This window comes from Suillus subalutaceus, assembly GCF_016647625.1.
Source record: "Suillus subalutaceus strain FC151 chromosome Unknown DFJ58scaffold_356, whole genome shotgun sequence".
Lineage (NCBI taxonomy): Eukaryota > Fungi > Basidiomycota > Agaricomycetes > Boletales > Suillaceae > Suillus > Suillus subalutaceus.
The window spans coordinates 1-26670 of record NW_024540605.1 but is presented as its reverse complement, the minus strand read 5'-3'; the positions used below and the strand labels follow the sequence as shown (position 1 = coordinate 26670).

At 48.5% G+C, this 26670-nt stretch overlaps 3 protein-coding genes across 3 annotated transcripts; 2 read left to right on the top strand and 1 right to left on the bottom strand.

Annotated features, from left to right (window-relative positions):
• Nucleotides 1–20325: 20325 nt before the first annotated feature.
• Nucleotides 20326–21711, top strand: DFJ58DRAFT_671950 (uncharacterized protein; the record flags this gene model as incomplete). The annotated part of the gene is made up of 2 exons (XM_041383003.1): nucleotides 20326–21249; nucleotides 21307–21711. The coding sequence occupies 2 exons, from the start codon at nucleotides 20326–20328 to the stop codon at nucleotides 21709–21711; spliced, it is 1329 nt and encodes a 442-aa protein (XP_041235140.1).
• A 1-nt stretch (nucleotide 21712) lies between these two features.
• DFJ58DRAFT_825918 (uncharacterized protein) lies at nucleotides 21713–22805 on the bottom strand. Its single transcript, XM_041392185.1, has 4 exons — nucleotides 22600–22805; nucleotides 22401–22543; nucleotides 22282–22353; nucleotides 21713–22223 (listed from the first exon to the last, which is right to left on the bottom strand). Exons 1-4 carry the CDS (start codon nucleotides 22735–22737, stop codon nucleotides 22001–22003), a joined length of 576 nt encoding a protein of 191 aa, XP_041235139.1. The 5' UTR covers nucleotides 22738–22805; the 3' UTR covers nucleotides 21713–22000.
• Nucleotides 22806–22814: 9 nt separating this feature from the next.
• Nucleotides 22815–25469, top strand: DFJ58DRAFT_825916 (uncharacterized protein). The gene is made up of 12 exons (XM_041392184.1): nucleotides 22815–23076; nucleotides 23138–23245; nucleotides 23401–23450; nucleotides 23488–23605; nucleotides 23643–23914; nucleotides 23961–24020; nucleotides 24068–24103; nucleotides 24151–24439; nucleotides 24494–24576; nucleotides 24639–24819; nucleotides 24875–25061; nucleotides 25111–25469. Exons 1-11 carry the CDS (start codon nucleotides 22886–22888, stop codon nucleotides 24978–24980), a joined length of 1494 nt encoding a protein of 497 aa, XP_041235138.1. The 5' UTR covers nucleotides 22815–22885; the 3' UTR covers nucleotides 24981–25061; nucleotides 25111–25469.
• The last annotated feature ends 1201 nt before the right edge of the window (nucleotides 25470–26670 follow it).

The window sequence follows — 26670 nt, the reverse complement described above, 5'->3', positions numbered from 1 at the left end:
CCTTAGAGAGGGTGCCTAGACATATCAACGGGTATCTTTATTTGTCGTACTGCGTGTATAGACTGCGCAGAACGTTCTGTCCTTGGGAGATCTAAATCAAGTTCCTGAGGCTGACGAAGTCGAAGATTCTCGAACGACCGGAACTGTTCCAGTTCAATTGAGCGGCACTCGACGAACCGAGTTCCAGGGATTGCCCGTCGACGACGCACCTAAGTGATTCAGCTTCTCTTACATCGCTTCCAAGCGCCTTTGCCCTCTATTTCGAATGATGATCGAGTTACGGGCAGTGTGCACTGTCTTGTAACCCGAAACTTAAAGCTAAGCGCTTTACCCCTTGCAGTGCTCTAAATTCCGTGGCTGTTTTCTCGCCTTCTACATCACGTGATTCAAAAAACTTCCAGACACTGCCTCGGCGGCGCCTCGCCAACCTAGCAATATTGGCTCAGCCTAGCTTAGCCTCTTTGATTTGCTCCCCCTGATTGAGCTATTACGGCGCAACAAAGTGCATCTCCGGTCATTGTCATCATGCGACTCTTCTCTTTATGAAGGTGATATAGAAGGATCACGGAAACCTACACTTTCGGGAGTTTCGGTTACAGTTCTGTCAGACAGATTGACGCCCTTGCACACCTATAAAGGCCGCAATATATCCCAGCACGCACCTTGATTAAACACCACACGCTTTATCATGAATCCCTACGCAAATCGTTGGCCTAGTACCGACTGGTACCAAGGACAATACAACCCCCATGTATATGTCCCCCCCACGCACCAGCCCTATCAACAAACAGGATGGCACGGATTTAACTGTATGTGCCCCTCAATTTCCATTAGTCGCCTATGTAATCTTACCATACTCTCTGCACACCCGCAGTCGATCGCCCAGTACCAAAATCCAAATGGCCCAGTCTCAACCCCACTCTTGCGTCAGACATGACCTACGTACGCTACGATATTCGCCAGCCCGCTCAGGAAGGGATCATGCTATCTACATGGCAACAAATCAGCCACGTTCCAGCATTCGTGGCGCCCACGTATGAGATCCTCATCATCTCGAAGGCATTCCCTTGGTCAATCGTCATTCGTGCGCCCCGCTGGATCTGTAATCACATGCCGCGCGATCTTTGAGGGATTGCATGAACTGCTACAAAAGCACATTGAAGACTCGGAGTGGGCAATCGTGGCTCTTGATAAGACACGGAGGGATGCAATCGAGAAAGCTGCGAAGTCGAGGCAAGAGAAGGACAAGGACAAACAACTGAAGAGAATTGATTGGCTGGGGGATACGCCGATGTTTAAGGGGCTGGAGAGGGACGAGGAATTTGAGAAAAAGAGACATTTACCCCGGAAGTGCGAGTTTCGCGGAGACATGGGTGGTGAGATTTGGGAAACCGTGATCCCAGTAAAGATGTATCATCATGGGAGTTTTGTGATCTTTTTCCTTATTTTTCTTCTCGGAGACTCGGACCCCGTGTAACGACACAACCTCATGCCTATACTTCTACGTGCATTATGCCTCACGGCTCCCCGTTACTTATTATTAGTCTCATCTGCTGTGCATTTCTGAGGAAGTCATCCAAATATGACTTGGCCAGTGATTATCATCGCGAGTGCAATGTGCGTGCATCATGATGTTTCACTGCTGAGCGCTGATGCCAATGCCCATATCACGGCGTATCACTAGACGCTTGATCGAGTTACATGTATCATACACTCTACATCCGCTCCGCTTCTTTGTACCTACATAGTACTAGTTGAAACGTTCAATATTCAATGTTGATATCATGATCATGATTCGATGTTTACACAAAAGTCGAATTTGATCATCGTCTACATCGGTCGCGATTCAGTAATATTCAGTATTAGGGTTAGGGTTACATGTCGCTTACCATATTTTTTTGTTTCTTCACTCTAGAGTCCAAGCGCTTGGCATATATTTCCTAGGCCTACGAGCACGGAAGGAAGTCGGTCGGTCCAACACTACAAGAGACCTCTATCTCAATGGTATCATTCCAGTACGCTATCCTGTCCCTTGTTCGCAATCTATATGTATGATCTTAACGCACGATCCACAGATGTCACAGTTCGTATCAGCTATCATTCATTTCTTGAATTACACTAACTCTAACGCATAACCACCAAGGCTGCAGTGATGTTGTAAAAAAACCAAAACTCAACCAACACCACGGTTTCTGTCATGCAGCCTTCGACTGTATCGACTGCTCGACCACTTTCCACACTCCTGCTGAGTACCAGGGACACACTTCGTGCGTAACAGAAGCAGAGAAGTATCAGAAAACTTTGTACAAGGGACCTAGATCGGTGAGTTGTATATCTTTGCATGTCAAATCTTTTTTTTTCATGCGAGCAGGCCGGGAACTGGGGGGGCAGCACCTCGACAGAATGGGCCCGGTGGGTTCCAAGGCCATGGAGGATACCAGGCGCGACCACCAACGCGTTACCAGGCTACTGGTGCCAACGGAACTCCATTGGGCACACCTCAGCGCATGTCGCCTGTAACTGTAACACCACCAGAGCCGTCAATCATACCATTTAAACCAATAGAGGCTCAGCCTTCGAAAAACTCAGCCCCAGTACCGGAAACAACTGAGATCAAATCGCAGAAAAAGTCCAAGTCAGATTTAAATGCCAAGGACAAGAAGGTGAGTACGCGTAGTTCGTGATCTATAGTGCGGTATTTAACTCGTACAAGACGTCAGAAGATATCATTAATGTCGAGCCATTATCTGCGCCTTCATCTCCATCACCTCAAAAGGCGGAGAAGAAGAAAAAAGGACAAGAAACATAAAAAGTCCACTGAGGACGCTGTAGAGTCTACTGTCGACAATACCCCAGCACCAACAGAGATACCAGGAGAAGAGGAAAAGAAATCCAAGAAAAAGGACAAGGAAAAGCGGAAAGCTGCTGTTGTGGAGGGCGAGAATTTGGAGAGCCAAGAGACCAAGGACAAAGAGAGCGACGAGAGCCGGTCGAAATCACAGAAGCGGAAGAGAGACGACGAGCCCGTAGATTCAGACACAGGTAAGAAAGAGAAGAAAGAGAAGAAGAAGAAGAGCAAGAAGGACAAAGTCGAAGAAACACCAACGAATAGCGCATCGAATCCATCTCCTACGCCAGTCGAGCCGGAGGGAGAGACAAACACCAAGAAGCGGAAAAGGGACAAGTCAGAAAAGGTTCCGAAGGACGGCATGGACGTCGACATAACACCTACAGATGCTCCGTCTGTTGCGCCTGTGGAAAAGAAGAAAAAGAAAAAGAAGCATGACGCAGAACCAGTTGCTGATATTGAGGTGTCGGCAATGGATGTTGATGCTCCCCCACCGAGTCACGATGAGAAAAAAAGAGAAGAAGAGGGCTAAGAAGGAGAAGAAGGAGAAGGAGAGGAGTTCCAAGAAATCCGACAAGGCATCGGTATAACTGGTTGCTTCGTTGAGTATCTACGAGATTTTGTTTGGGTTTGGTGATGAGCTGCTTCTACGCGGGGCCGATGCTAGCCATTAGAAGAATGTTGACAATATACCTGGCTCATGACACGGTTGCAGTCTTACTCTGAGGTGCTAGGAGTCAGCGCTAGCACCGCAGTCGCGTGTCATTAACCCCTCGTGATCACTGGTTTCCGGATTAGGTCCGATCGATGTAACACTGATTCAGTGATTGTGGCAAGGGTTCGTCCTTCGCTCTCCCTCCCATCTCCACTCTTCAGACGAAGCATCCTACAAATTGATATGCATGCTATTCAGGTTCGTACTAAAGTAGCATGATGCTCGGAGGTGGCTCAAGATCATTTCCAGCAACAATATTGGGCCGTTCGCGACTATCTCAGCCCAGTATGTGCCATCGCAGTTGACTATCGCTAAGTCTAAGTAATGCCCAGGTCCTCAAAGAAAGCAAGTTCAAAGAACACGGACGTATAACTCCCGGTACGTATTTCATCACCACCAACCACAGGCATCTCAATCTTTCTTTCAGAGGAGTTTGTTGCAGCAGGAGACTTCCTATCATACAAGTTCCCTGTATGGACGTGGTACGTGCAACCAGTTCCTCAACCTCAATACAGCCCCTTAAACCCCATCCCCTTACTTCAGGGAAAAAGGCGACGCGTCCAAAGCCCGCGATTACCTCCCTGCTGAAAAACAATATCTCGTAACTCGCGGCGTCCCCTGCCTTCGACGAGCCACATCACTGGCTTACACAGACGCCGATGAAGACGCCGAGAGACTTCTCTCCTTCGGGGATTCTTCGGGCGCTGCCGACGAGTGGGTAGAAACGCATGCAGGGCGAGGGGCCACAATGGACTCTGCTGCGAATCCAGGCGAGATCGATGATATCCCGGACTTGGATGGTGATGGACTGGCGAGTGCGATGGCGGATGTGTCGATTGTATCGGAGACTGGCGCTACGGTGGGAGAGACGCCGGATCTAGATGATATCCCTGACATGGAAGAGGAGGGGCTGGAGGACGGCGAAGATGAAGCCACGGCGGCACCGGTTGCGCCAAGGCGGGTGGGGTCATGGATGCATCGTGAGTTTCTTCTCTGATCTTTGTTTAAGCCCGATTGTAGACGAGATGCGCAGGCAGGTCGGGGTCGCTAATGGCAATCTCCTGCAAGTACGAACGTACGACGTGATGATCACATACGACAAGTATTACCAAACTCCCCGGATCTGGCTGCTCGGCTATGACGAGGTTTGTCTCCATCGCTTCGTAAAGATGTTCTCCCGCTCATAACTGGTGATTCAGAATCGCACACCTTTAACACCATCGCAGATCTTCCAAGATGTCTCAGCAGACCATGCTCTCAAGACCGTCACTATCGAAGCCTTCCCACACTCCTCAACGCTCCAAGCAGCCTCCGTACACCCCTGCAAACACGCAAGCGTGATGAAGAAAGTTATCGAGCGCATGAACGCAGGTGTGGTAGAAGAGCAGCTCGCTGCACGGAAGAATTATGGCAAGCACCAAGACAAGGATGGGAAGAAGAAATGGGGCTTCGGGCGCAAAGGGGGGAAGGAGGAGAACGTGAAGGGCGCAGGGGAGGAAGAGGAAGTCGAGGGCATGCGCGTGGACTTTTACCTTGTGGTGTTCTTGAAGTTCATCGCTTCTATCGTGCCTACGATCGAGGTGGACTCGACGACTGCGTTTTGAGGTCGTTTTCGTAGAGGATATATCCGCTGGATTTTTTGGTGCGGCTAACAGTACTAGTTGTGCTATGACGGGATGGTTTGTGTATGTACCATAGAAATTATGTAGACTTGGATGTGCGCTCGAAGATACTAATAGAGCACATTTCTGGCATGTGCAAAGTATTCGGTTCGCGGGTCACGAGGGAGAATATAAACGACATGTTCGTGCACTCAACGTCAACACCGGACCTTCATCCTCTCGCATAAATTCTTCGCTGACTAATAGTTACTCCTACCTATTAATTGCCAGACAGTTTGCGATTAATATTGCTAAGCCAAGCTTGATTATTCACGTTGTTCCGGTACTTTAGAGAGCTTATATGAGCAAATATAACTTTCATTCATTCTGTTGATCCGGCGGCAGGTCTGAATGGTGTGAGAGAAGGCTCACAAATCTGGGATGAAAATGACGCGGTCGTGCCTTGGTCTCACGCGGCCGTGAGTCACGGCATTGATGCGCCACATCCTGACGCGGCACCACGACAAAACAAGGTTCGAAACACTGCAGCTGGAATCTTATCGATCTTATCCTCCATCGATGAGGTGCTTGTCGTACATGTACTCATACAACGAGGATAAAAAATCTTGTAGTACGTCGCAAACTTCTGTGCGGTCTCTATTGACTCTAACCATGCAGATTAGTGTCTCAATGCATCAAGCCTCGCCCACGCTGCGTCTGTGCCGCGTCAATGATTTCAGCATCATGGGTCGTTTGCATGGCCTTGCACTTGGTCAAGTTGCCATTCTGACGCATGTCCTGTATAAAAAAAAACTATTGCAATACACTAACTTTTTACCGTGCAATCCGAGTTATGTGCATTTATTCGACTTGTTTTTTGTGCAGTCTGACTTGTAAATCCAAACAATTATTTTATCACACAGGCTGGGCTGACTCAATTAATTACTAACACGTTAGAATGGGGGTTGACGGGGTGGAAGTACTTGGGCCCAGTCGTTGTACGATATGTCACAATGTGCAATCGAGTCACATACAGGTGAGAGGGTCCAGACGTCCATGGATCGATATGGGGCTCACATATTTGAAGCATATAAAACATATTACGTGGTTTCTGAATTCGCGAGGGAGTAATATGCTTTGTAAGATACCAAGATTTCAATATTTGTGATTAAACCTGAAGCGCCTCATAAGTAACTTATTTTAAGCTACAAAACCGCCACGACGACAGGAACAGTACTTAGGGAACGTCAGCTGGGGACCGTCACGGTAGTTAATAATGGCGAAGACTGACCATTAATTTTGGAATCGTGAACAGACCTGGTTGATGCGGTATTTTAGGCGCGGCATGACCGCAGCAGGACCCGCGTCAAAATAGCTACGCCCAAATCCGGGGTGACGTAGCCCAAGTGCTGGTAGTTTGATTGGTTCCCAAACAGCGGTCTGAGTGAACTGACCCCCTCAATTCACGTTATCGACAAGAAACACAACAATGTCATTATAAAGACCTCCAGATATTCCTCCTAAGTTCAGTGTACTTCCTTAATCTCAGAAACCCAAAACACTCCCGGCTGTGCGATAACGGGGATCATTTAAAAAGAAGCAACACCGACATGTTGGCTGAATGGTCTATTAATTGTATGCCGAGAGCGATAATTGGGTAGTCCACCTCAAGCGCACACCATATTTATTATTCACAGTCTTGAGTACACTGGACGTGACATGTGGCACCCACACTAAGCTTCAAACCCGCTCACGATACAAAGATTACCAAGGCTTGGGTATAAATCCGAGACATCGGCAATCTCGAAGCTCAAACTCTCCCGTCCTGGCTCAGTCAGTCTCGTGCCTTCTCAGTGAGCATCATATCGTACAATCCAGAGTCGTTCGAACTGCAACTTACCGAGTCCCCACAGTCATATTGTAACCATATGCCTGCCCCAGCTGCATACCATACGTCCAAGTCGTCCAATTTTGGCGAGGGCAGAAAGAGCCCCTGCAGCCCTATCCACTTCACTGGGTGATCTATATCCCAACCGGTCCTAGTATCGGGAACACGTACCACGTACTAGGAACACGGACACCTACACCATAGAATTCAGACGCAACCAACCATATCCAAACCCAGATGCATGGCGCGGAAGCTTTACCATTGGAAAAGTGGCTGCGCATCAGCTGACCCTATTGGAGCGGCATCTCGCAAGTATTCCTATCACACGTCACGACCCTAGATGGAACTGCCAGAGCTGGGTGTGGGAGGGTCTCAGGCATCTTCGACACAAAGGTTTTAATATTAGCTGGGAGGTCAGGCTTTCAGATCTTCAAACGCAGATGTACTGCTTGCTGGAAGGACTGGGGAATACGGCCGAATTTAGAGGGGGGAGATCCGGGGTGCGAGGCGTTTTCCACTGGTTGGTTGATAAAGTTAACATTAAGATATCAGCATTCTGCATAATTGTATTAGCATTAGCATTATAGTGACATTCGTTATCTTGATCAAAACAGAGAGCTTCCTTCACCGATAAAGTTCTGTCGCGCTGACAGTCCGAAGCGAAGTCTTGTGCCATGATTGTCATACCACGAGACGTGCTATGACTTTCAATCCCTCGCATTGGAAGAGAGTGGACTTGCCGCATCGCCCATGCGGAACAAGACGAAAGAGACGTTGTAAGTAGTGGGTAGTACTTCAGAATTCCGTTTGGCGTTTTACAGAAGGGACTGATTGTCTGCCTTCTATCAGTCTGTCTATGGGAGATTAAGTTGAGCGCTGCCAACCAGAAGCGACGGTTGATCCCAGAAATACCGACTCCTGGACATGAATGAAACACGAGGGCGTTTTAGACTTCTTGGTCAGAGGGATTCTTCCAAAAAGCCTCAAACATCCTCGTGTCCCCCGAAACGACCAGACATTATAAAAAGTCCTTCAAGGTGAGCAAGAGTCATCATTGAAGTTCGCTGCTATGTAAGCTGAAAACATGAATAATTCACACGCCAGTCGCAATCTCGGATAGCCTCGGATCCGTCGTAGCGCGTAACGCCTAAGGCCCTATCGATATATCCATTCCATTTCATGCATACACAAAAAGCAGCGAGCAAGTAAGCATCCGAAATGATCAACACATCATCGGTACCGAAAGCATCGTGACAGTTTTGCGCCACATACGCATGCGTGTGGATTTCTCCCCGTGCCTAACTGATGTAAGTATGTACGGGATCGAGGTGGACTCGACGACTGCCTCATAAGGTCATATTAATATTGATGGAGCTGGACTTTTTAGTAGGTTTACTAGCAATTCACTGTAGATAGTAGTTCCAATGAAAATCACTGGAAAATGCGCTGATGCTGAATGTTTCAGAGTAACTTCCACTGAAATTGCATGCAGTTAATTTCATTGGAGCGCTGATTTTGAATTTTAGTGGAAAATATACTGAATTAGAATTTAGCACCATACTCCAATCCTACTAGCATTTTAGCTTAGGAGATTAATCTGCTGTGGAGCTCGAGATAATTGAATGACCTGGCACCGTCACACCAGAATTTCACATTTGTGTTATGACATCGTTTTGGTATATATTGGTGTCACCATGTATATATTGTATAGGGCTTATGGCTTAGTGGTTAGATCGCTGCATCTATCAACATGAGGTCTTTGGTTCAATTCCTGCCATTTACAAATTATGACCTATCATAGGTAAATTGGGTTAAGCGATGTTCCTAGGGTATGGTTCAATAGTTTTGCTTGTCATTCTAACATAAATTCAGAGTATCTTTTCAGAGTAAAATTTCAGAGTAAAAAACAGCAATTTCAGCACCCTGATTTCAGCACCTAATGCTCTGAGTTTCAGACCGTTATCATATGATTTCACCCAATGAATTTCACTGGAACTACTATCCACAGTGAATTACGAGGAGGTGTAAGTTGTGCTTTGAAGGGGTGGTTTGTGTAGATGTACCATAGAAAAATCTGTACAGTTGGAATGTACTCGCAAAGCAAGCTCAACGCTACTCAAAGGCTCAAAAACGAGGGTAGGTGTACACTGCACAATTAACTTGGATGTGCTTTTGCGATAGTAGGTCTGGATGGTGTGAGAACTCGCCCACAAACTGAGGGTGACATCCAAGCGCTGGTGCTCAGCGCTCAATTTCGCAGCGTGGTTGGTTCCTCGATTCAAGTGAATGACAAAACATAAATGTCGTTACTGGGAGCTCGTTAATGAGTCAGGCATAATATCAGAAGCCTAGAATACTCACGGTCGAGTATGAAACAACGTTGATTTTGATACAATTCACTGGCATGCGATCAATTTCGATGCAATCTTGAATCCCCATGCGATCAGTGACAATGAGCGGAGGCCAACACAGAGTGTGGACTCGCGGCCTAGTAAGACTTAGCTTAGTGGAGACCAAGGTCATCCTCCACATCTGAATCGGCTGTTTTATGGCGGCTCGATCGGGAAGACAATGATAGTCCACAGCTCATAGAGTAAGTGGACGAGCATAGTGTGTCCACACTCGCAAAGCAAAAATCCACAAGAGCTTGGATATAAAATAGGTCATCGATGTACTCGAACCTCATACTCTCCCATCCTTGCTCAATATGCTGTCTGGAACTTTGGTGAGCACACTATCTTAAATCTAAAGAACTGTGACTTACCGACTCCCATGGGCTTGGGTATAAAACAGGTCATCGATGAACCCGAACTTCACATTCTCCCATCCGGGTACTTGTTCAATATGTCGTCTGAATCCTTTGTGAGCACACTATCTTAAATCTAGCGAACTGCGACTTACCGACTCCCATGGACTTGGGTATAAAACAGAATAACTATGGACTCGAACCTCATACTCTTCCGTCTGAATCCTTGGTGAGCACACTATCATGAATCTAGCGAACTGCGACTTACCCAGTCCCATAGGTGTCTTCTAAAGTCCCACTTAAATTCTATGACATCAAAGTTGTCCAATTTTGGCGAGGCGAGAAAGAGCACCTACGGCCCTATCCACTCCACTGGGCTATCTGCGTCGAAACCAGACCTGACATAGGAAACACCTATCAGCTTGTAGGCGACCAAACGAACTACGCTATCGATATCAAACTCAACCAGCGTCTCCCAAAGTCGGACGAGCGTGGAAGTTATTCCGTAGGAAGCGTGAGCTCGACGGAGCTCGACGAAATGGAGACAACCCTCCGAAGAGTTGACATCATACACAATCTTCCCTGCTGGAACAGCCAAGATTGGGTAGACGACGCTCTCAGATATCTCAAGTGCTGGGGTTTTTCTGACATCATCGGAGAAACAAAGTTGGCGAATCTACAAGACAGAATGTGTTGGATGCTGGAGTCTTGGCCCGGGATTCTGGACGCGGTGGAATTTGTCGGTGACTCGGAAGATCTGGCGTGCGTCCTATCGAGCCGACGTTGTGTAGAAATACACCGATACTACTGGAAGTCGCGAGCCGAGATGAGACGGATTCAATTGCAACAGTTGCAATGGGATTTGATTTTAAGACTACGTGAATTTGGGCCCCGGGTATACTGGTAGAGACAGCTTCATACTCTGCATTTGTAATTTTGTATCATTTATCATCAGTAATTCAGCGTCACGTCCCCAATATTAAGTGTGGAAGTCACTAGCGAAACCTTTGAGTCATCACGATGCATCAACGTTCAACGTTTAGCTTGTATCGAGCTACTGTGTATTGTGCACGTGCGGTCCAGATACCTCGCCCGCGAAGTCGAGGAGGTACATCCCGTTCATACGAACGATATCGATCACCTGCCACCGCCTGGTTCAAGTTTGCGATACCGCTTACAAGTATTTTGGCTTCCCTGCCACAATAGTGGATTGGTGTACACAAAAAAGGAAAAGAGAGAGAAGTACTATAGGATGCCGTAGTGCACCGGTGAATCTTAAGCTTGATATCATATGATCGATGGAGACGAGTGAGATGCTTCACAGCCTTCACTGTAATATATATTCTCAAATTGACAGTTTGTCGGTCAAGATCTGAGCCCCAGTGAAAAACGGTCCTAGCCATATCTACGGCAAACGATGAAAATATTAGTTATATACCAATAATATTGCGATAACTACGCAAATCGATAAATTAAAAAGTGCGGTTGATCCATTGAGCAAAGATCCGTTGAACATTGGTTGAACATGCTGAAATTTTTTCAACTTTGACTTGACTTTGCTCAATATTTGAATGTTTGAACATTCTTGCGCATCAGCTGCGCACGCACCATCACTTCCATGCGATGACGTCGATATGCAGTGGACCACTTATGATATATATTGGGACATTCCATCCATACTCGGTTCACCTCAGCCTTCTTCTTCCCTTCCATCATCTCGTCCTCCTCTCAGCAAAATCTCGCTGTTGACCTCAACCATCCTGGTACCGTCTGATGCATGATTTTCTCGCTTAGCTACTGCACTAACAAGATAAGTACTAGACCTTTTCACGGCCCAATCCATCTGCTGATCCCACCCAATCGACCGTAGTCATCCAAGTAAGTGCTATTTACGGCGCATATATGCACACATTTCGAACATTGTGAGTTATCTGACATTGTCAGGTTCATTCACTGACTGTTTTACATCATCGCTAGCTCACTACCATTGTCCCGATTATCGACACGTCCAGCGGCTTCAACAGATACACCGTTACAAGACAGTCGATTGGTAAGTTCCATTAAAAGCTACCCAATATACTTCAACTGATATCTATTGCCGTAGAAACACGAGAACGAGGCAGTTGTCATTGTAAGTACTGTCTGCTTGCCTGGCAAGCACATCTAACAATGATTTGTTTCAGTTAAGGACTCCCATGTACCAGAAGCTGATGGGCTACGTCATCCTGACGCATGGGTGGGGGTGCCAGTGGTATATAGAGTACACTTTTATTGCATTTGTAATTTTTTCGCAATACAATTGTTTTTGGTCGATTTGGGTTGATGTGCGAATATGCAAAAGGTCAATTGGGAGCTACTACAATATACTAGAATCTACGCTACGCAAACACGCTCGATTCTGCAATATCTCGCTCGATGCGAGTCGCTGAAAATATCATATAAGTCTCATCCGTCTCCGCAAATCGACGCAAATATTGTCGCGATATTTCGGTCGTTTTCCGTCGATACGGCTAGGACCGTTTCTCACTGGTCTGAGCAGTGAGCACTACTACTAAGTACTAGTCGATGATCAGTCACTGGCTGTGCAGTAGTATGACCGGCCGGCGGCCGCCGCACAGCAGCCTCCTGCAAGCACTGGACGGCGGGCGCCTACTCGTCCTTCAAACTAGTGCATGCCACAACCATTCAGCAAGCTCTCCATAGCAAAATATTGAAATATCCCTACGTCCATCTCATCTTCATCACGCTTCGCACTCTTCATCAATCGACGGCTGGACCGTTCCGCGACCTAGTCTTAAAAGCTTGAATTCAAATCCTCGTACGTCGTCCCTCTAGATAACTATCGCCCAGATTATTTATAACCGCACCGTCGAACCCAGCTAGTACTTTCAATTGTTCATTGCATCTCGCCGCATACCACAACTTTCGTCAATGAGTGACGATCATTGTCAGCAATTCCATCTCTTATCTCTCGCATGCTCTCTAACCTCTCTGACAGTTTTTGAAGGACCTTGGGCAAGGCTAGCCCAGGTCGCTGTCAAAGGTGCTCAATATAACTCCCGTGAACGTCAGCCTCACCCGAAATGTTTGGATGGGACCCGGGTTGATCTTCTTAAATACATCCACGAATCTCTGGACGACCCAGAGAAGAATCAACTCATTTGGCTGCATGGCACGCCTGGTGTCGGAAAGTCTGCGGTCGCGTTTACAGTCGCTGAAAATATGAGAGGTCTAAAAGTGACAGAGGAGACGAACGTCGAAAAGCGGCTAGCGGGAACATTCTTTTTCTCGCGCAAGCACACCAAACGCTGCACAACTGGATATTTCTTTACGACGCTTGTCTACCAGCTTGCCACCAATTTTCCAAGTATCCAGCAGGATGTGAACAGAGCGATCCGCAACAATCCTGCTCTACTAGACCCAGACACGCCTCTCTGCGACCAGATGGAGGCTCTCTTTCTCCAACCTCTCCGGAAACTTCGACTCAGATTGCACGGATGTCCACCTTTATCGTTTGTTATCGATGCGCTTGATGAATGCACGTCTGAACCCGAGTCTACTGATCTCATCCTTTCCCTTGCACAGGCTCTTCGTGAGCCTGACCTTCCTGTGGTCCACATTCTGCTTACAAGTCGCTCGGAATTCCATATCTCCAAAGCCTTTCAGAACGAAAAGGTGCGCCCGTTGGTGCGGGAGATACCCGTGAGAACTTCAGGGGAGGGTGGCATCATCTCGTTAGACGGTGCAGACGTTGACAACGACATCTGTACTTTCTTGCGGCATTCCTTCGAAGAGCTGAAAAGTCGCCATCCCGATTTCCCGCAGCCATCGGAGGTTGACCTTGCGAAGCTGGCGAGCCGAGCGGGCAGACGTTTCATCGTGGCGTCTACGATGATGAAGTTTATTATCGACGATGAAGACAATGATCCCCATGATCGGTTACAGCTGATGCTCCAGCTCACGAGCTCTCTGCTACCAGGAACAGAGGTGTACAAGTTATACGATTGTATCCTCTCCACATGTGCCGACCCCAAGCGGGCTTACATGCACTTGTCCATTGTCGCCGCTCTCGCAGACCCTCTTCCCATCTCGCAAATCTCGATACTTCTTGGCTCTGGTTTGGGAAGGGATGTGCAGACAACGCTGATACAGCTACGGTCTGTCATGGACATCCCTACAGACAGCACTCTCCCCGTGAATATCTATCACTCGTCCATTCGCGACTACGCTTCCGACCCCTCAAACTGCGGCCTCCCTCAAGTATGCGATATCGCATCACCTCACTACCTACTCGCACATTCCTCTCTCCGCTTGATGAAGGCGATTCCAGCAAGCACGGCTCTCTTGGATGCACTCTCAGAACTGAAGAAGCAAAGCAAAGCTATGGAACCTGAGGACCCCCATAGGTTAAAAGACTCATTAGCGTTTCCTTGTTCGGCCACCAGAGCCACTGTCATCTGTCATCTGTATGCTGTGGCTTCGAGGAGATCACACTTCAGATTTAGAATCTTGGCTGGGGACTGTGGACGGACATGCCTGGCTGCACACCCAGGCAGGAAGGTTCTGGCTGCAGACCATGGCAGGACGATCCTGGTTGCAGACACAGGGGGGGAGGGACTGGCTGCAGACACAGGGAGGACGAGACTGGCTGCAGACCCAGACGGGGCGATTCTGGCTGCAGACACGGGGAGGACGAGACTGGCTACAGGCTCGGGGAGGAGACTGGCTGCAGACACGGGGAGGACGAGACTGGCTACAGGCTCGGGGAGGAGACTGGCTGCAGACACGAGGAGGACGAGAGTGGCTGCAGACACGAGGAGGACGAGACTGGCTGCAGACCCGCGCAGGACGAGACTGGCTGCAGACCCGCGCAGGACGAGACTGGCTGCAGACCCTCGCAGGACGAGAGTGGCTGCCGATCCGGGGAGGACAAGACTGGCTGCCGCAGATCCGGGAAATACAGGAGTGGGTAGAAGAGGAGGAGAGGCCGTGGCAGATCCAGGAAGGGAAAGATTGGCTGCAGACCCAGGGAGGGCGAAACTGGTTGCAGACCCAGGGAGCACGACACTGGTTGAAGACCGAGGAAGGGGAAGACTGGCTGCAGAGTCAGGGAGGACGACACTGGCTGCAGATCGAGGCAGGACGACACTGGCTGCAGACCGAGGCAGGACGAGACTGGTTGCAGACCCAGGCAGGGGAAGACTGGCTGCAGATAGAGGGAGGACAAGGCTGGCTGCAGACCTGGGGGGGACGAGACTGGCTGCAGACCTGGGGAGGGGAAGACTGGTTGCAGACCGAAGCAGGACGAGACTGGCTGCAGACCCAGACAGGGGAAGACTGGCTGCAGACCGAGGGAGGGCGAGACTGGCTACAGACCCGGAGAGGACAAGACTGGCTGCAGACCCAGGCAGGACGAGACTGGCTGCAGACCGAGAAAGCACGAGACTGGCTGCAGACCCAGGTAGGACGAGACTGGCTGCAGACCCAGGTAGGACGAGACTGGCTGCAGACCCAGGAAGGACGAGACTGGCTGCAGGCCCAGGAAGGACGATTCTGGCTGCCGACCCAGGCAGGACGAGACTGGCTGCAGACCGATGGTGGACGAGACTGGCTGCAGATCCAGGCAGGACGAAACTGGCTGCAGACCCAGGCAGGGGAAGACTGGCTGCAGACCGAGGGAGGACGAGATTGGCTGCAGACCCAGGCAGGACGAGACTGGCTGCAGACTCCGTGTGGGCGATTCTGGCTGCAGACCCAGGCAGGGGAAGACTGGCTGCAGACTTGGGGAGGACGATTCTGGCTGCAGACCGAGGGGGGACGAGACTGGCTGCAGACCCAAGCAGGACGAAACTGGCTGCAGACCCAGGCAGGGGAAGACTGGCTGCAGACCGAGGGAGGGCGAGACTGGCTGCAGACCCAGGCAGGACGATTCTGGCTGCAGACCCAGGCAGGACTCTCCTGGCTGCAGACCGAGGGAGGGGAAGACTGGCTGCATACCAAGGGAGGGCGAGACTGGCTGCAGACCCAGGGAGGACGAGACTGGCTACAGATCCAAGGAGCACAAGACTGGCTGCAGACCGAGGGAGGACGATTCTGGCTGCAGACTCCCCATGGTCAAGTGTGGCAGTCCACTCCCGCGGCCTCCGTCTGGGCGACAATGGAAGAATTCTCGAGGACATCGGAAGCAATCAACGAGTATATCATTATCAGTGATGTGCCTTTACTGCCAGCTTTTCAAGTCATCCAGCAATTCAAGACCTTGCCAGATTTCTTGATGTTTCCGGTTTTCCTGGCATTAAGACATCACTCTCATTCCACCTCTATATTACCAGAAAATCTTCTACCAGACAGGGAGATAGTTCATGCTATGAATACCTTTGAGAGGTTAGCAAACGAAGCACAGGAACGAAGTCGATCAGCTTCTGACGCTCTCAAGTATGCCTGTCACAATTGGAGCGTACATCTTTCGCGTGCTCCCAATCCATGGGATGACACGCTCAATCATATATTCCAGGCTTTTTGGAATGATCATATTATCCCCTGGCTGGAAATGGAGTGGTGTTTGAAAGGTCTGCGGTCTTGCCTTGCCATCTTATCTGAAGGGCAGGAAATTGTGAAGGTGTGTATTTCAACGATTCAAGGTAGCCGCAACTGATGTCGCCTTATATTTAGTCCATGACGTGACGTCTTGGAATTCTCTCTTATCTTCAGTTCAGACTCTTGAGCCGTTGACGCGCAGCTTGGCACTGGCACTTGGGTCCCTAATACTCCATTGCAGTGGTTACAAACCACAGGCAGGCGAGATTAGCATCAGCGCCAGCAAGTAACGTAGTGTCCTGTGGTACGACAGACAGCGTGATGCACTTCACTCCGTGTTATTAAAAATGTTGTCTCAAGTACCGCCGAACGTTAGACCTAATATGTCGACACGAACTTCGAGTTGTCTCGAGCTCTTGAGCAGTGGTACGTTCAAAAAGCCTGTTCGCACTATCACAGAGGTCACTTACATCAGCAAACTCCCTATGAAATTATGCTGGATTGTGTCGTTAAATTGTGATCGCGCTGTGATCGTCATCATGCAGGCAGTCACATTCGCGACATGTGAAATTACTCTAATCTCATGCTATCACCGTTGAAAAGTCTTTGGAGGCCGGACTCTACAACATTAGAGCACTGCCACGTCAAGAGCCGACTGAAAGTACGGACAATGAGATATATCTTAATATTTCGCCCACGTATCCACAATCTCACTCAGCGAACCAATATGAAGCAACGAATGAATGCATATGATACGAGATAGCTAATAACTAAAGTCGAAATAGTCCCACTTAAATTCTATAACATCAAAGTTGTTCAATTTTGGCGAGGCGAGAAAGAGCACCTATGGCCATATCCCCTTCACTGGGCGATCTGCGTCGAAATCAGTCCTGACATTGGAAACACCTATCAGCTTGTAGGTAACCAAACAAACTACCCCATCGATATCAGACTCAACCTGCGTCTCCAAAACTCGGACGACTGGCGTGGAAGTTATTCCGTAGGAAGGGTGAGCTCGACGGAGCTCGACGAAATGGAGACAACCCTCCGAAGAGTTGACATCATACACGATCTTCTCTGCTGGAACAGCCAAGATTGGGTAGACGACACTCTCAGATATCTCAAGTGCTGGGGTTTTTTCTGACATCATCGAAGAACCGGAATTGGCGAATCTACAAGATAGAATGTGTTGGCTGCTGGAGTCTTGGCCCGGGATTCAGAACGCGGTGGAATTTGTCGGTGACTCGATCGGAAGATCTGGCGTGCGTCCTATCGAACCAACGTTGTGCGGAAATGCACCGATACTTCTGGAAGTCGCAAGTCGAGTTGGAACGGATTCAACGGTTGTGGCGTCCGACTCCGCCAGCTGAAAGACGTTGAAAGAATTTGGGGTAGAGACAATTTCGTACTGTGCATTTGTAATTTTGTATCATTTATCATCCCCAGTGAAAACTGGACATGGCCAGAACCGTTGAGATAGCGTAGAATATTGTTTAGACATATTATTTATCCTGTAATATGGTATAATCTTCAACGACGTCATCGTCTGTGCGTCACATCAACATCGCATTGTAAAAGCATTGCGTCACATCGTAAAGGCATTGCATTGCATCACAAAAACGTTACATTGCTTACTTGTAGCGCATTGCTTTCACTCGACAACTCGATCGCACGCACACCATTTACATTCACGCGCACACCATTTACATTCACGCGCACACATTACCTCGTCACCCAAAGTACATCCCATTGTAATATCGCCGGTTCTACCCATCTTGCTTCGTAACTCTATTTGGTGTAACCGGGGGGCAAAAGGCATAAATAGGAGGAACTGGCAGAGCGAAGGGGTGAAAATTGGTATGTTTGATTCAGGATCTTATCTGAGTCGAGGTTCTCATCATTTGGTGCAGCGCAGCGTATCCTCAGCTACCCGAGGCTCCCTCTCTACTATCTACCAAACTGATCACTTGCCGATAAAATTGTAAGTTTCATTCTCATAGTATCTTCTAGCTTATAATATAGTGTATCAGCCTACCTATGCCAGTGGACTACACTTGTGTCTGCAAGAGACACAACGGTGGTCGTCCCCATTCTGTCTCTCGTGCTGCGTGGTACAAACACTTGCAAGCAGCTGAAACCAAGGAAGACAGGGCCGCCATTCGTGCTGGGAATCTCTCCCTCGACTTACATGCACAGATTCAGGCTCACGCTCATGACCTTGGCAAATCTTCTTCAAGCTCTGGCCCTTCTCGAAATGCCGGAATCAACACATCAAGTGGCCAGTCAAAAAGACCCAGTGACTCTGAGGTAGCCCAAGGGAGTTGGAAGCGCATACGAGAAGGCCACCAGGATGTCCTATCATCTCCAGGTGAAGGGCATCGCAGCCGAGTTGACGAAGAAGACCTCACCATCAGAGACGACAACTTTGAAGAGCAAGGGGAGGGATATGATAATTCTGATGGACAGGGTGATGGGCAAGATCGCGACTTTGATAGGCAGGGCGATGGGCAAGATCACGACTTCGATGGGCAGGGCGATGGAAGATTTCATGTTCAGGGACTTAGAAACGAAGATTTCGGTGCACAAGGAGAGAACAACCTACCGGACCCGCCTGACCGCCAACCTAACATTCAGAGAGAACGACCAGTCATAGATATCGAGGAACTTGCACAACGAGCGGTTCTTGAAAAGATCAAAACAACTATGGAGTTCATTCTAGCACTGCGGTCTGCATCATTAGATGACCCTGTTGCGAAACTTGATGAAGAGGCCAGAAGTAATTTGCGGAACCCCCCTCGCGAACCTCCAGACATCATCAATCCCATCATTCGCCATTCAATTTCAACTTATTATGCTCTCGAACACTCGGCACAGACTGCTTATGAACGGATTCGTGCTTCGACAGCGCGCACATACCCTGATGTTGATGAGATGCCCAGTTTCTATCGGATTGAACGCATGATCACCGAGTACACTGGCGTTGAATCTATAACTCATGACATGTGCCCAGACACATGTATCGCTTTCACTGGTCCATTTGCCGACCTCGACCACTGCCCTATCTGCAACAAACACCGATATGATCAGATCAAACTGCAGGCCAGTAGGGGTCATAACAAAGTTGCTCGGAAATTCCACACTATTCCCCTCGGACCGCAACTTCAGGCCCTTTACCGTGATCGCGAGGGTGCAAAACGTATGCGATATCGCGCTGAACGTACCGAGGAACTGTTTGATGAACTTCGCACATCAGGGGGGTCCATTGAGACATATGATGACTTCGTCATGGGAAGTGATTATCTCAATGATGTTCTCGAAGGCAAGATCGGCGAGAATGACATTGTCTTGATGATTTCGATGGATGGTGCCCAACTCTACCAGAGCAAGGTATCGGATTGCTGGCTGTATGTCTGGGTTATTATGGATCACGCTCCTGATGTTCGATACAAAAAAACACATGTCCTTCCTGGTGGATTTATCCCTGGCCCCAACAAGCCGAAAAATATTGATTCGTTCCTCTTTCCTGGTCTCCATCACCTTGCCGCACTTCAGAACGAAGGCCTCTCCGTTTACGATGCCTGGCGTGACATCATATTCTTATCACACCCTTACCTGTTTCTCGCCACCGCTGATGGTCCCGGTCTTGTATACTTTGATGGCATGGTTGGTCACTGTGGCAAGAACGGGTGCCGTCTGTATTGCGGTGTGATCGGGCGTCGAAAGCAGCGAGGGACTCATTATTACCCTGTCCTTCTTTGTCCGAACAACTTTCATGTTGCAGGATGTGATCATCCTGATGTTGACGTGTTCAACCTCCCTCTCGCTGCATCACACGACTATGCTGCAAACCTCCTCCATCTCGTATCGTCGCCTAACCAACGTCAGTACGACAAGCGAAAGACAGAGACTGGCATCACAAAACCCAGCATTCTCCTTGGTCTTAATCCGTCTCATATGCTACAGGTACCAGTTTGCTTCTCGACCGATATCATGCATCTCACTGGGCTGTTAAGTGACTTACTACTTTCACTCTGGCGCGGAACGATGGACTGCGCAGCTTCTGACGACGTTGATTTGTGGGAGTGGAGAGTTATGCATGGAGATGTATGGGAGGCTCATGGCGAGGCTGTTGCAGATGCTGGACGATATCTGCCAGGGTCGTTTGACCGGAAACCACGCAACATCGCAGAGAAAATCAACACAGGTTACAAGACCTGGGAGTTTCAACTGTATCTGTTTGGCCTTGCTCCCGCACTTACATATGGTCTTCTGCCGGAACCATACTGGATTAATTTTTGCAGGCTTGTTGCAGGCTTTCAGGTCATATGCCAACATCGTATCGCTTGCTCCGATTTGCAACGAGCCCAGGTCATACTCGGTGAATGGGAGCTCGAGTTCGAGGAGCTATACTATCAGCGCCGTCAAGATCGGATACATTTCATTCGTCCTTGTGTCCATCAAGTCAACCATCTGGTGACCGAGGCCATTCAGAAGGGACCACCGGTCTGCTATGCCCAGTGGACACTGGAGCGGACAATCGGAAACCTGGGCCAGGAGATCAGACAACCTTCCGAACCTTACGCAAACCTTTCTAGAGAGGGAGTCCGTCGCTCGCAAGTCAATGCCCTCAAGGCGATGCTTCCAGAGCTTGACGACCCCCCCAAAGGACTCCCAACTGGCGCAGTCGACCTTGGGGATGGCTATGCTTTACTCTGCAAGCGAGACCACCGGTCAGCTTACCCACAAGGTGCCGAAAGGCACGCTATCACACTCTTCCTCAATGAACCTGCTCCCGCGATTTTCAAATGGGCTCGTCTTAAGCTGCCAAATGGACAGATTGCACGTTCACACTGGCGAGAGTCACTGAAATCCACGCATGCCACTAAGGCTCTACGGGTGTCTCGCAATATCAAGGTATTTTTCTCGCTACTGATTTTAAACATGTTCAAGGCCCTAATGCTACATGTTTAGTTTTCTCTTGATGGTGCGATACGATTTGGAGAAGTCCGCTATTTCACGCAGCTTGCTACAGAGACTGTTGGCGACGACAATGGCGAAACAGAATGGTCATTTGTCAATGTTGCGGTCGTCTCACTGTTTTCCCTCCCAGATAACGAACTTCTCGAGCTCTCGTCTCATGTTGTTGCATCCTGCGCTTATCATGGAGATGGTGAGATATGTGTCATTGATGTCAAGAGTATTACCGATGTGGTTGCAATGGTTCCCCACCATCTGAGATTACCTTCTGGAGTTGTCGAGGATCGTTTCTTTATGGTGGAAAAGCCTGGTCTTGATGTGGCATCGTTTGGTATTTTGCCAGTGAATGATCCAGTAGAAGGTGAAGACAGTGATAATGACTCGGACAATGGGCAATAGTTGTTGAACATATTTGTATTAGCGCATGACACCAGCAATTACAGTACAGTACACGGTTCAGAATGCGAGCAAGGTCCAGCAAGACATAAAAAGTGCAATAAGACAGGTGCGAACAATGCAATGAGACAAACGCGAAAAATACACTGGTAATGAGACAGTTACAAGAACTGCATTGAGACAGTTATAAGGACTGCGATGAGATGGGTGCGAGAACTGCAAAGAGACGTTTATGAGAGCTGCAATGAGACAGGTACAATAACTGCAAAGAGAGTATAAAGAGAAACATGCTCTACAATGTGCTGGGTTCTTCGGCGGCAACAGCACCAGGCAATGCTCTGAACATCTCAAAGTTGGAGATTTCTTCGTTGTTCTTGATGTCTCTGAGAGTGCGGTGGCGGTTAGGTGGCCAAGGCGCGTCCAAGTCATCACAGAACCTGCGTCGTCTCAAGGGCACGTTGACAGGAGCTTTTGGGATTCCTACTAATCGTACAGGCTTTGCTTGGGCTGGGTTACTTCGGTAAATTATTTCCCCGTCAGTTTGACAATCGAGGAAATAAAAGTGAACCGTACCTAGAACATGCAGATGTTATTTTGAGGGCTGCAAGACCTTCCGCAATCTTGTTCACACCAAGGTTTGAGTTGCTGTAAGTATGTTAGGAGGATGATAGGATGAGAACATTAATTTTTACGTCTTGAGTTTCTTATTCTTGCGATCGGAGTAGGTCCTCTTTCGTCCTTTTGAATTGCCAGGAAGTAACAGCTCGGCCTCGCTATCCGTCGAGTCTTCAACATGAACAAGTTTGACAGCATCCTTGAGCCAAATGATGAGTTTCTATCAGATAATTGTTAGCATATAATCAAGTGTAACTAGATTTTCAGTTTACTCACGACGGGTCCTGGATTTTGAGGCGTGAAATTTATTTCATAGGTCGGCCACCCAGCAAGGAGGTTCTCGACATCCATGACGACAATGTTGTCCTGGAGAAGTACATTGTCTGTGCAGCTGATAATGTTGGATGAAGCCATTGAAGATGTAGATGTACCGGAGGACTGAAGAAAAAGACTTAGAAGAATTTCGGTGGCTTGTTGTTGACTAAGCTCAAAGTCATTATATGCGCTTTGATTCTGACGTCAAATATCCTCAACCCTATGTGTCTCTTTCATTATAACCATTATGACATTCTATACCCCCCATGTTCCTCAATATCGCTTTTCTGATGATGCCAGTCCAACATCGCACACACCACCTCCATTGCATTTGGGTCCCACTCGGCTTGCATCATTGCATGGCCTTGAATATTCTCCTGGATTATTGGATTCAAATGACAGCTTAGAGCATCAGGACGACTCTTCTCTTTTTCAGGTGTGTCACTTTGAATATTACAGGGCAAATGTTCAACTTGGCTGCACTGATTCACAATATTAGGGTGGATATATGCAACGCGGGAAACACTCGCATTGTCGCATTACAGAATCGTGTCAATCAACTTCAACTTGAGCTCGTTCAAGCCAAAACTGCATTTTCAACGCTAGAGTGGGTTATTTTTCTGGATTCATGCTGCTTAATTAACTTTCTGCTTTGACAGGGCAGCCTTTCAGGAACTCACTCGTAATGTCCAGCTCGTAAATGCTGATCCTATGAATTTCACCAGCACTAGCATATCTCCGACGGCACCTCCCACAAAACAGCTCCCCCCCGATCGATAAGAACGACTATCCCGATGTGCTATTCTGGACACGTGCGGACTGGGATAAATGGCAGAACGACATCACAAGGGCTCAAACAGAAGGGAAAGCGCGGACCTGCAGCTTTCCTAGAAGACGAGAATGGTGAGCCAATTACAGAAGAATCACTTGACACCATCCGCAAAACTATTCGTGGCCTCTGGTTTGAGTTCGCCGTCAAAGGACTTCTTGCAAACCTCATGGAGCAAAACGATACACTCGACTAGAACGCTGTTCCACAGCATCATGGAAGAGAAGCACCCTCTTTTTAGATTTGCAATGGACGGCTGGAAGTTGGACTTATTGTGCAGCACAGCCTATCCTTCGTGGCGCAAGAACCATCTTGACGCCGATGGTAATCTCTTGAAGCAGTCAAAGAAAGTCAAAGAAGAAGACAACGACATCAACTACCGTCGCGGTACAAAGCGAACTTGCAGCCCTAATTTTGAGGGCGGCAGTGCTTTGAAGCGCGTGAAAGGTATTTTATCATTTTATCTTTGGCGCATATACTCATGTTTACTAAGTAGCTGAGTCTGTGAACCTTTTGACCACAGTCAAAGGCACATCCGCTCTCATTGTCAAAGGTATTGTATTCTTTTATCTGCAAGCATATACTCATGTGTATTTTCAGGCAAATCTGTTAGCCCTCTCACTGTTGAATCCGAAGGTATGGTCATATGTTTTTCGCAAGCGCATACTCATGTGTATTTTTAGGCGAATCTGTTTGCCCACTCGTTCTTGAGTCCCACTCAGACAGCACTGTCGAACCCGAGCCAACACTCGAAGACAACACCACCAGCGCTGCTAGTAGCGTTGCGAGTCTGGCACCTGTAGTGTCTCCAATACCACCCCCCGATGCGAGTCTGGCACCTGTAGTGTCTCCGATACCACACCCCGATGCGAGTCTGCCATCTGTAGTGACTCCAATACCACCCCCGTCACCCACAGCCGAGAAAGAAAACCAACCACCGACTCATGGCTGCATTGTTTTGACGAATCCCCTGTAAGTACTATCTACTCCATTTGCACGGTATTACTAACCACAACCCATCTGTAGTATGGGTTTGACCCGTCGGCCATTGGTGAAATCAGCTGTACCGACAAGCGCGACTGTACCGACAAGTGCGACTGTACTGACAAGTGCGACTGTACCGACAAGCGCGACTGTACCGACAAGTGCCACTGTGCTGGATACCGCCAAGACCATTTTAAGTTTGAAGCTGGGACTGCCGTCCACTTCAAAGACCACGGTCCCACAAACATTCCTCTCGCGCCTGGTAACCCTGCTGCACTCCCTCAGGTGAACGATGCTCCTGCCACTGGGACTACTTCATCTTCGAAGAAGCCTGCAAAAATGCGGCCAGGTCCAACGAAGAAAGGGCGGTAAGCATGTGCTTTCTCATTGAACAACGGATTGGTGCTTATCTAAATTGCATAGGAACCTTTGTGCCTTGCGCTGGCTTAAACAGGTTACACCTGGTTCCACCAACGAATTCAATGCCTATTATTCTACATTGAATGAGGCGCAGATCCAGGTATTATGACACTGATTCACTACTATATCCTTTCATGGATTCTACTAACACTTTTGTCCGCAGTCTTATGATAGGGAGGCTGGAGAACTGGTAAGTACAACTTTGCCACTCCCATTATCGTGTTGCTGAGACTTGGTAGGAAAAGGCAGGGCGCTGGACGAAGAACAGTGATGTCGTCGACGGTCTCATGTATTAGCTTGCCTGGTATCGCCTGCTGGTTGCCTCCCGATTGCTTGTGTTTGCTTGTCTCCCTCGCCTGTCCACATCATTCCTGTTCTTTCGCTGTCGCCTGCTGGTTGCCTCCCGATTGCTTGTGCTTGCTCATCTCCCTCGCCTGCCCACATCATTCCTGTTCTTTCGCTGTCGCCTGCTGGTTGCCTCCCGATTGCTTGTGCTTGCTCCGGTTCCGCATTATCATTATTGTCCTATATGGCCCTATCGTGTGTTTTATGATCGTGGACTGAAGCATTTGTACTAGTAGATTATAGCACAATTGACTCGAATACAATCGATTTTTGTCGTACCACGCGAACTGAACCAAAATGTGGTGAAATATGCTATGGATATTCTTAACATACCCTACAACATTCGAGAAGATATCAACAGACGCGAAATATTCTATTAGTCTCCACAGCGAGTCTCCTGTGGTGAAATAATTGTGCTTCTAAATTCGTCATATTCCACTCGATCCTCAACGGTTTTGGCCATGTCCAGTTTCACTGGGTATCATCAGTGATTCAGCGTCACGTCCCCAATATTAAGTGTGGAAGTCACTAGCGAAACCTTTGAGTCATCAACGTTTCAACGTCACCAGGTTGCATGGAGCTGAAATCGTACTGTGTATTGTACACGTGCTGTCCAGATGCCTTGCCCGTGAAGTCGAGGAGGTACATCCCGTTCACACGAACGATACCGATCACCTGCCACCGCCTGGTTCAAGTTTGCGAGATCGCTTGCAAGTATTTTGGCTTCCCTGCCACAATAGTCGTGGTTGGTGATGTACACAAAAGGAAAAAGTTGTTTGGCCTAGGAGAATGACCCAAACACTCGGTGACTGCCAATCTGGGTATACATACTTTTGTATTTGGTCCAAAATATACACGCAAAAACGGCAACCAGCCTCGAGTAATTATTCACTCCTCACTGTTGTACCACCTCCCACACCTTCCCCTTGCCCTTCTCACCATCTACCTTTTCATCACCCATACTTTCGCATCCCAACAGCAATCCGCATCCCCGCCCAACATGCATCCACAAGCCCTGCACCATTCGCCATAACCCATGACAAGACTCGCAGCATAGTAAAAATTCGCGTTCCCACGGCCCTCGCTCACCCGAGCACATGTTGAAGTGGGAGGAGGAGCGCAGCATGTAGGTGGAGCAGTGTGGTAATAATGGGGTGTCGGAGGTCTGGAAGAGTGTGAGTGAAGTGAGTGCGAGATTGGATAGGGTTGTCGGAGGGAAGGGGACTTACAACCATGTACTTCAGGAAAGATGGATATCAATGCTGAGAAACAAGCCTGGATCTGCGAGAGTTAAGTACGCGTTTGAACGTCCCCAGGACGCCTACGAGGAGGAACGCGGCATAGAGGGGATCGTGTCTACAGGTGGGGCATGTCAGACCATAAAAACTAGCATATATTATCAGGAAATCCCTTACTCGAAATTTTAATGCAGATAGGTAATATGTATAACAAGG

What these genes read in the sequence shown, in the direction of transcription:
- DFJ58DRAFT_825918 (XM_041392185.1), bottom strand. Translation starts at nt 22,737, where the DNA reads ATGGCTTCATCCAACATTATCAGCTGCACAGACAATGTACTTCTCCAG. An exon ending in CTCAAAATCCAGGACCCGTC is followed by an intron (nt 22,544 to 22,599) that starts GTGAGTAAACTG and finishes ATTATCTGATAG; the next exon opens with AAACTCATCATTTGGCTCAA. An exon ending in ATAACATCTGCATGTTCTAG is followed by an intron (nt 22,224 to 22,281) that starts GTACGGTTCACT and finishes AATTTACCGAAG; the next exon opens with TAACCCAGCCCAAGCAAAGC.
- DFJ58DRAFT_825916 (XM_041392184.1), top strand. Translation starts at nt 22,886, where the DNA reads ATGACATTCTATACCCCCCATGTTCCTCAATATCGCTTTTCTGATGAT. An exon ending in ACTGCATTTTCAACGCTAGA is followed by an intron (nt 23,246 to 23,400) that starts GTGGGTTATTTT and finishes CCCACAAAACAG; the next exon opens with CTCCCCCCCGATCGATAAGA. An exon ending in ATTGTTTTGACGAATCCCCT is followed by an intron (nt 24,440 to 24,493) that starts GTAAGTACTATC and finishes ACCCATCTGTAG; the next exon opens with TATGGGTTTGACCCGTCGGC.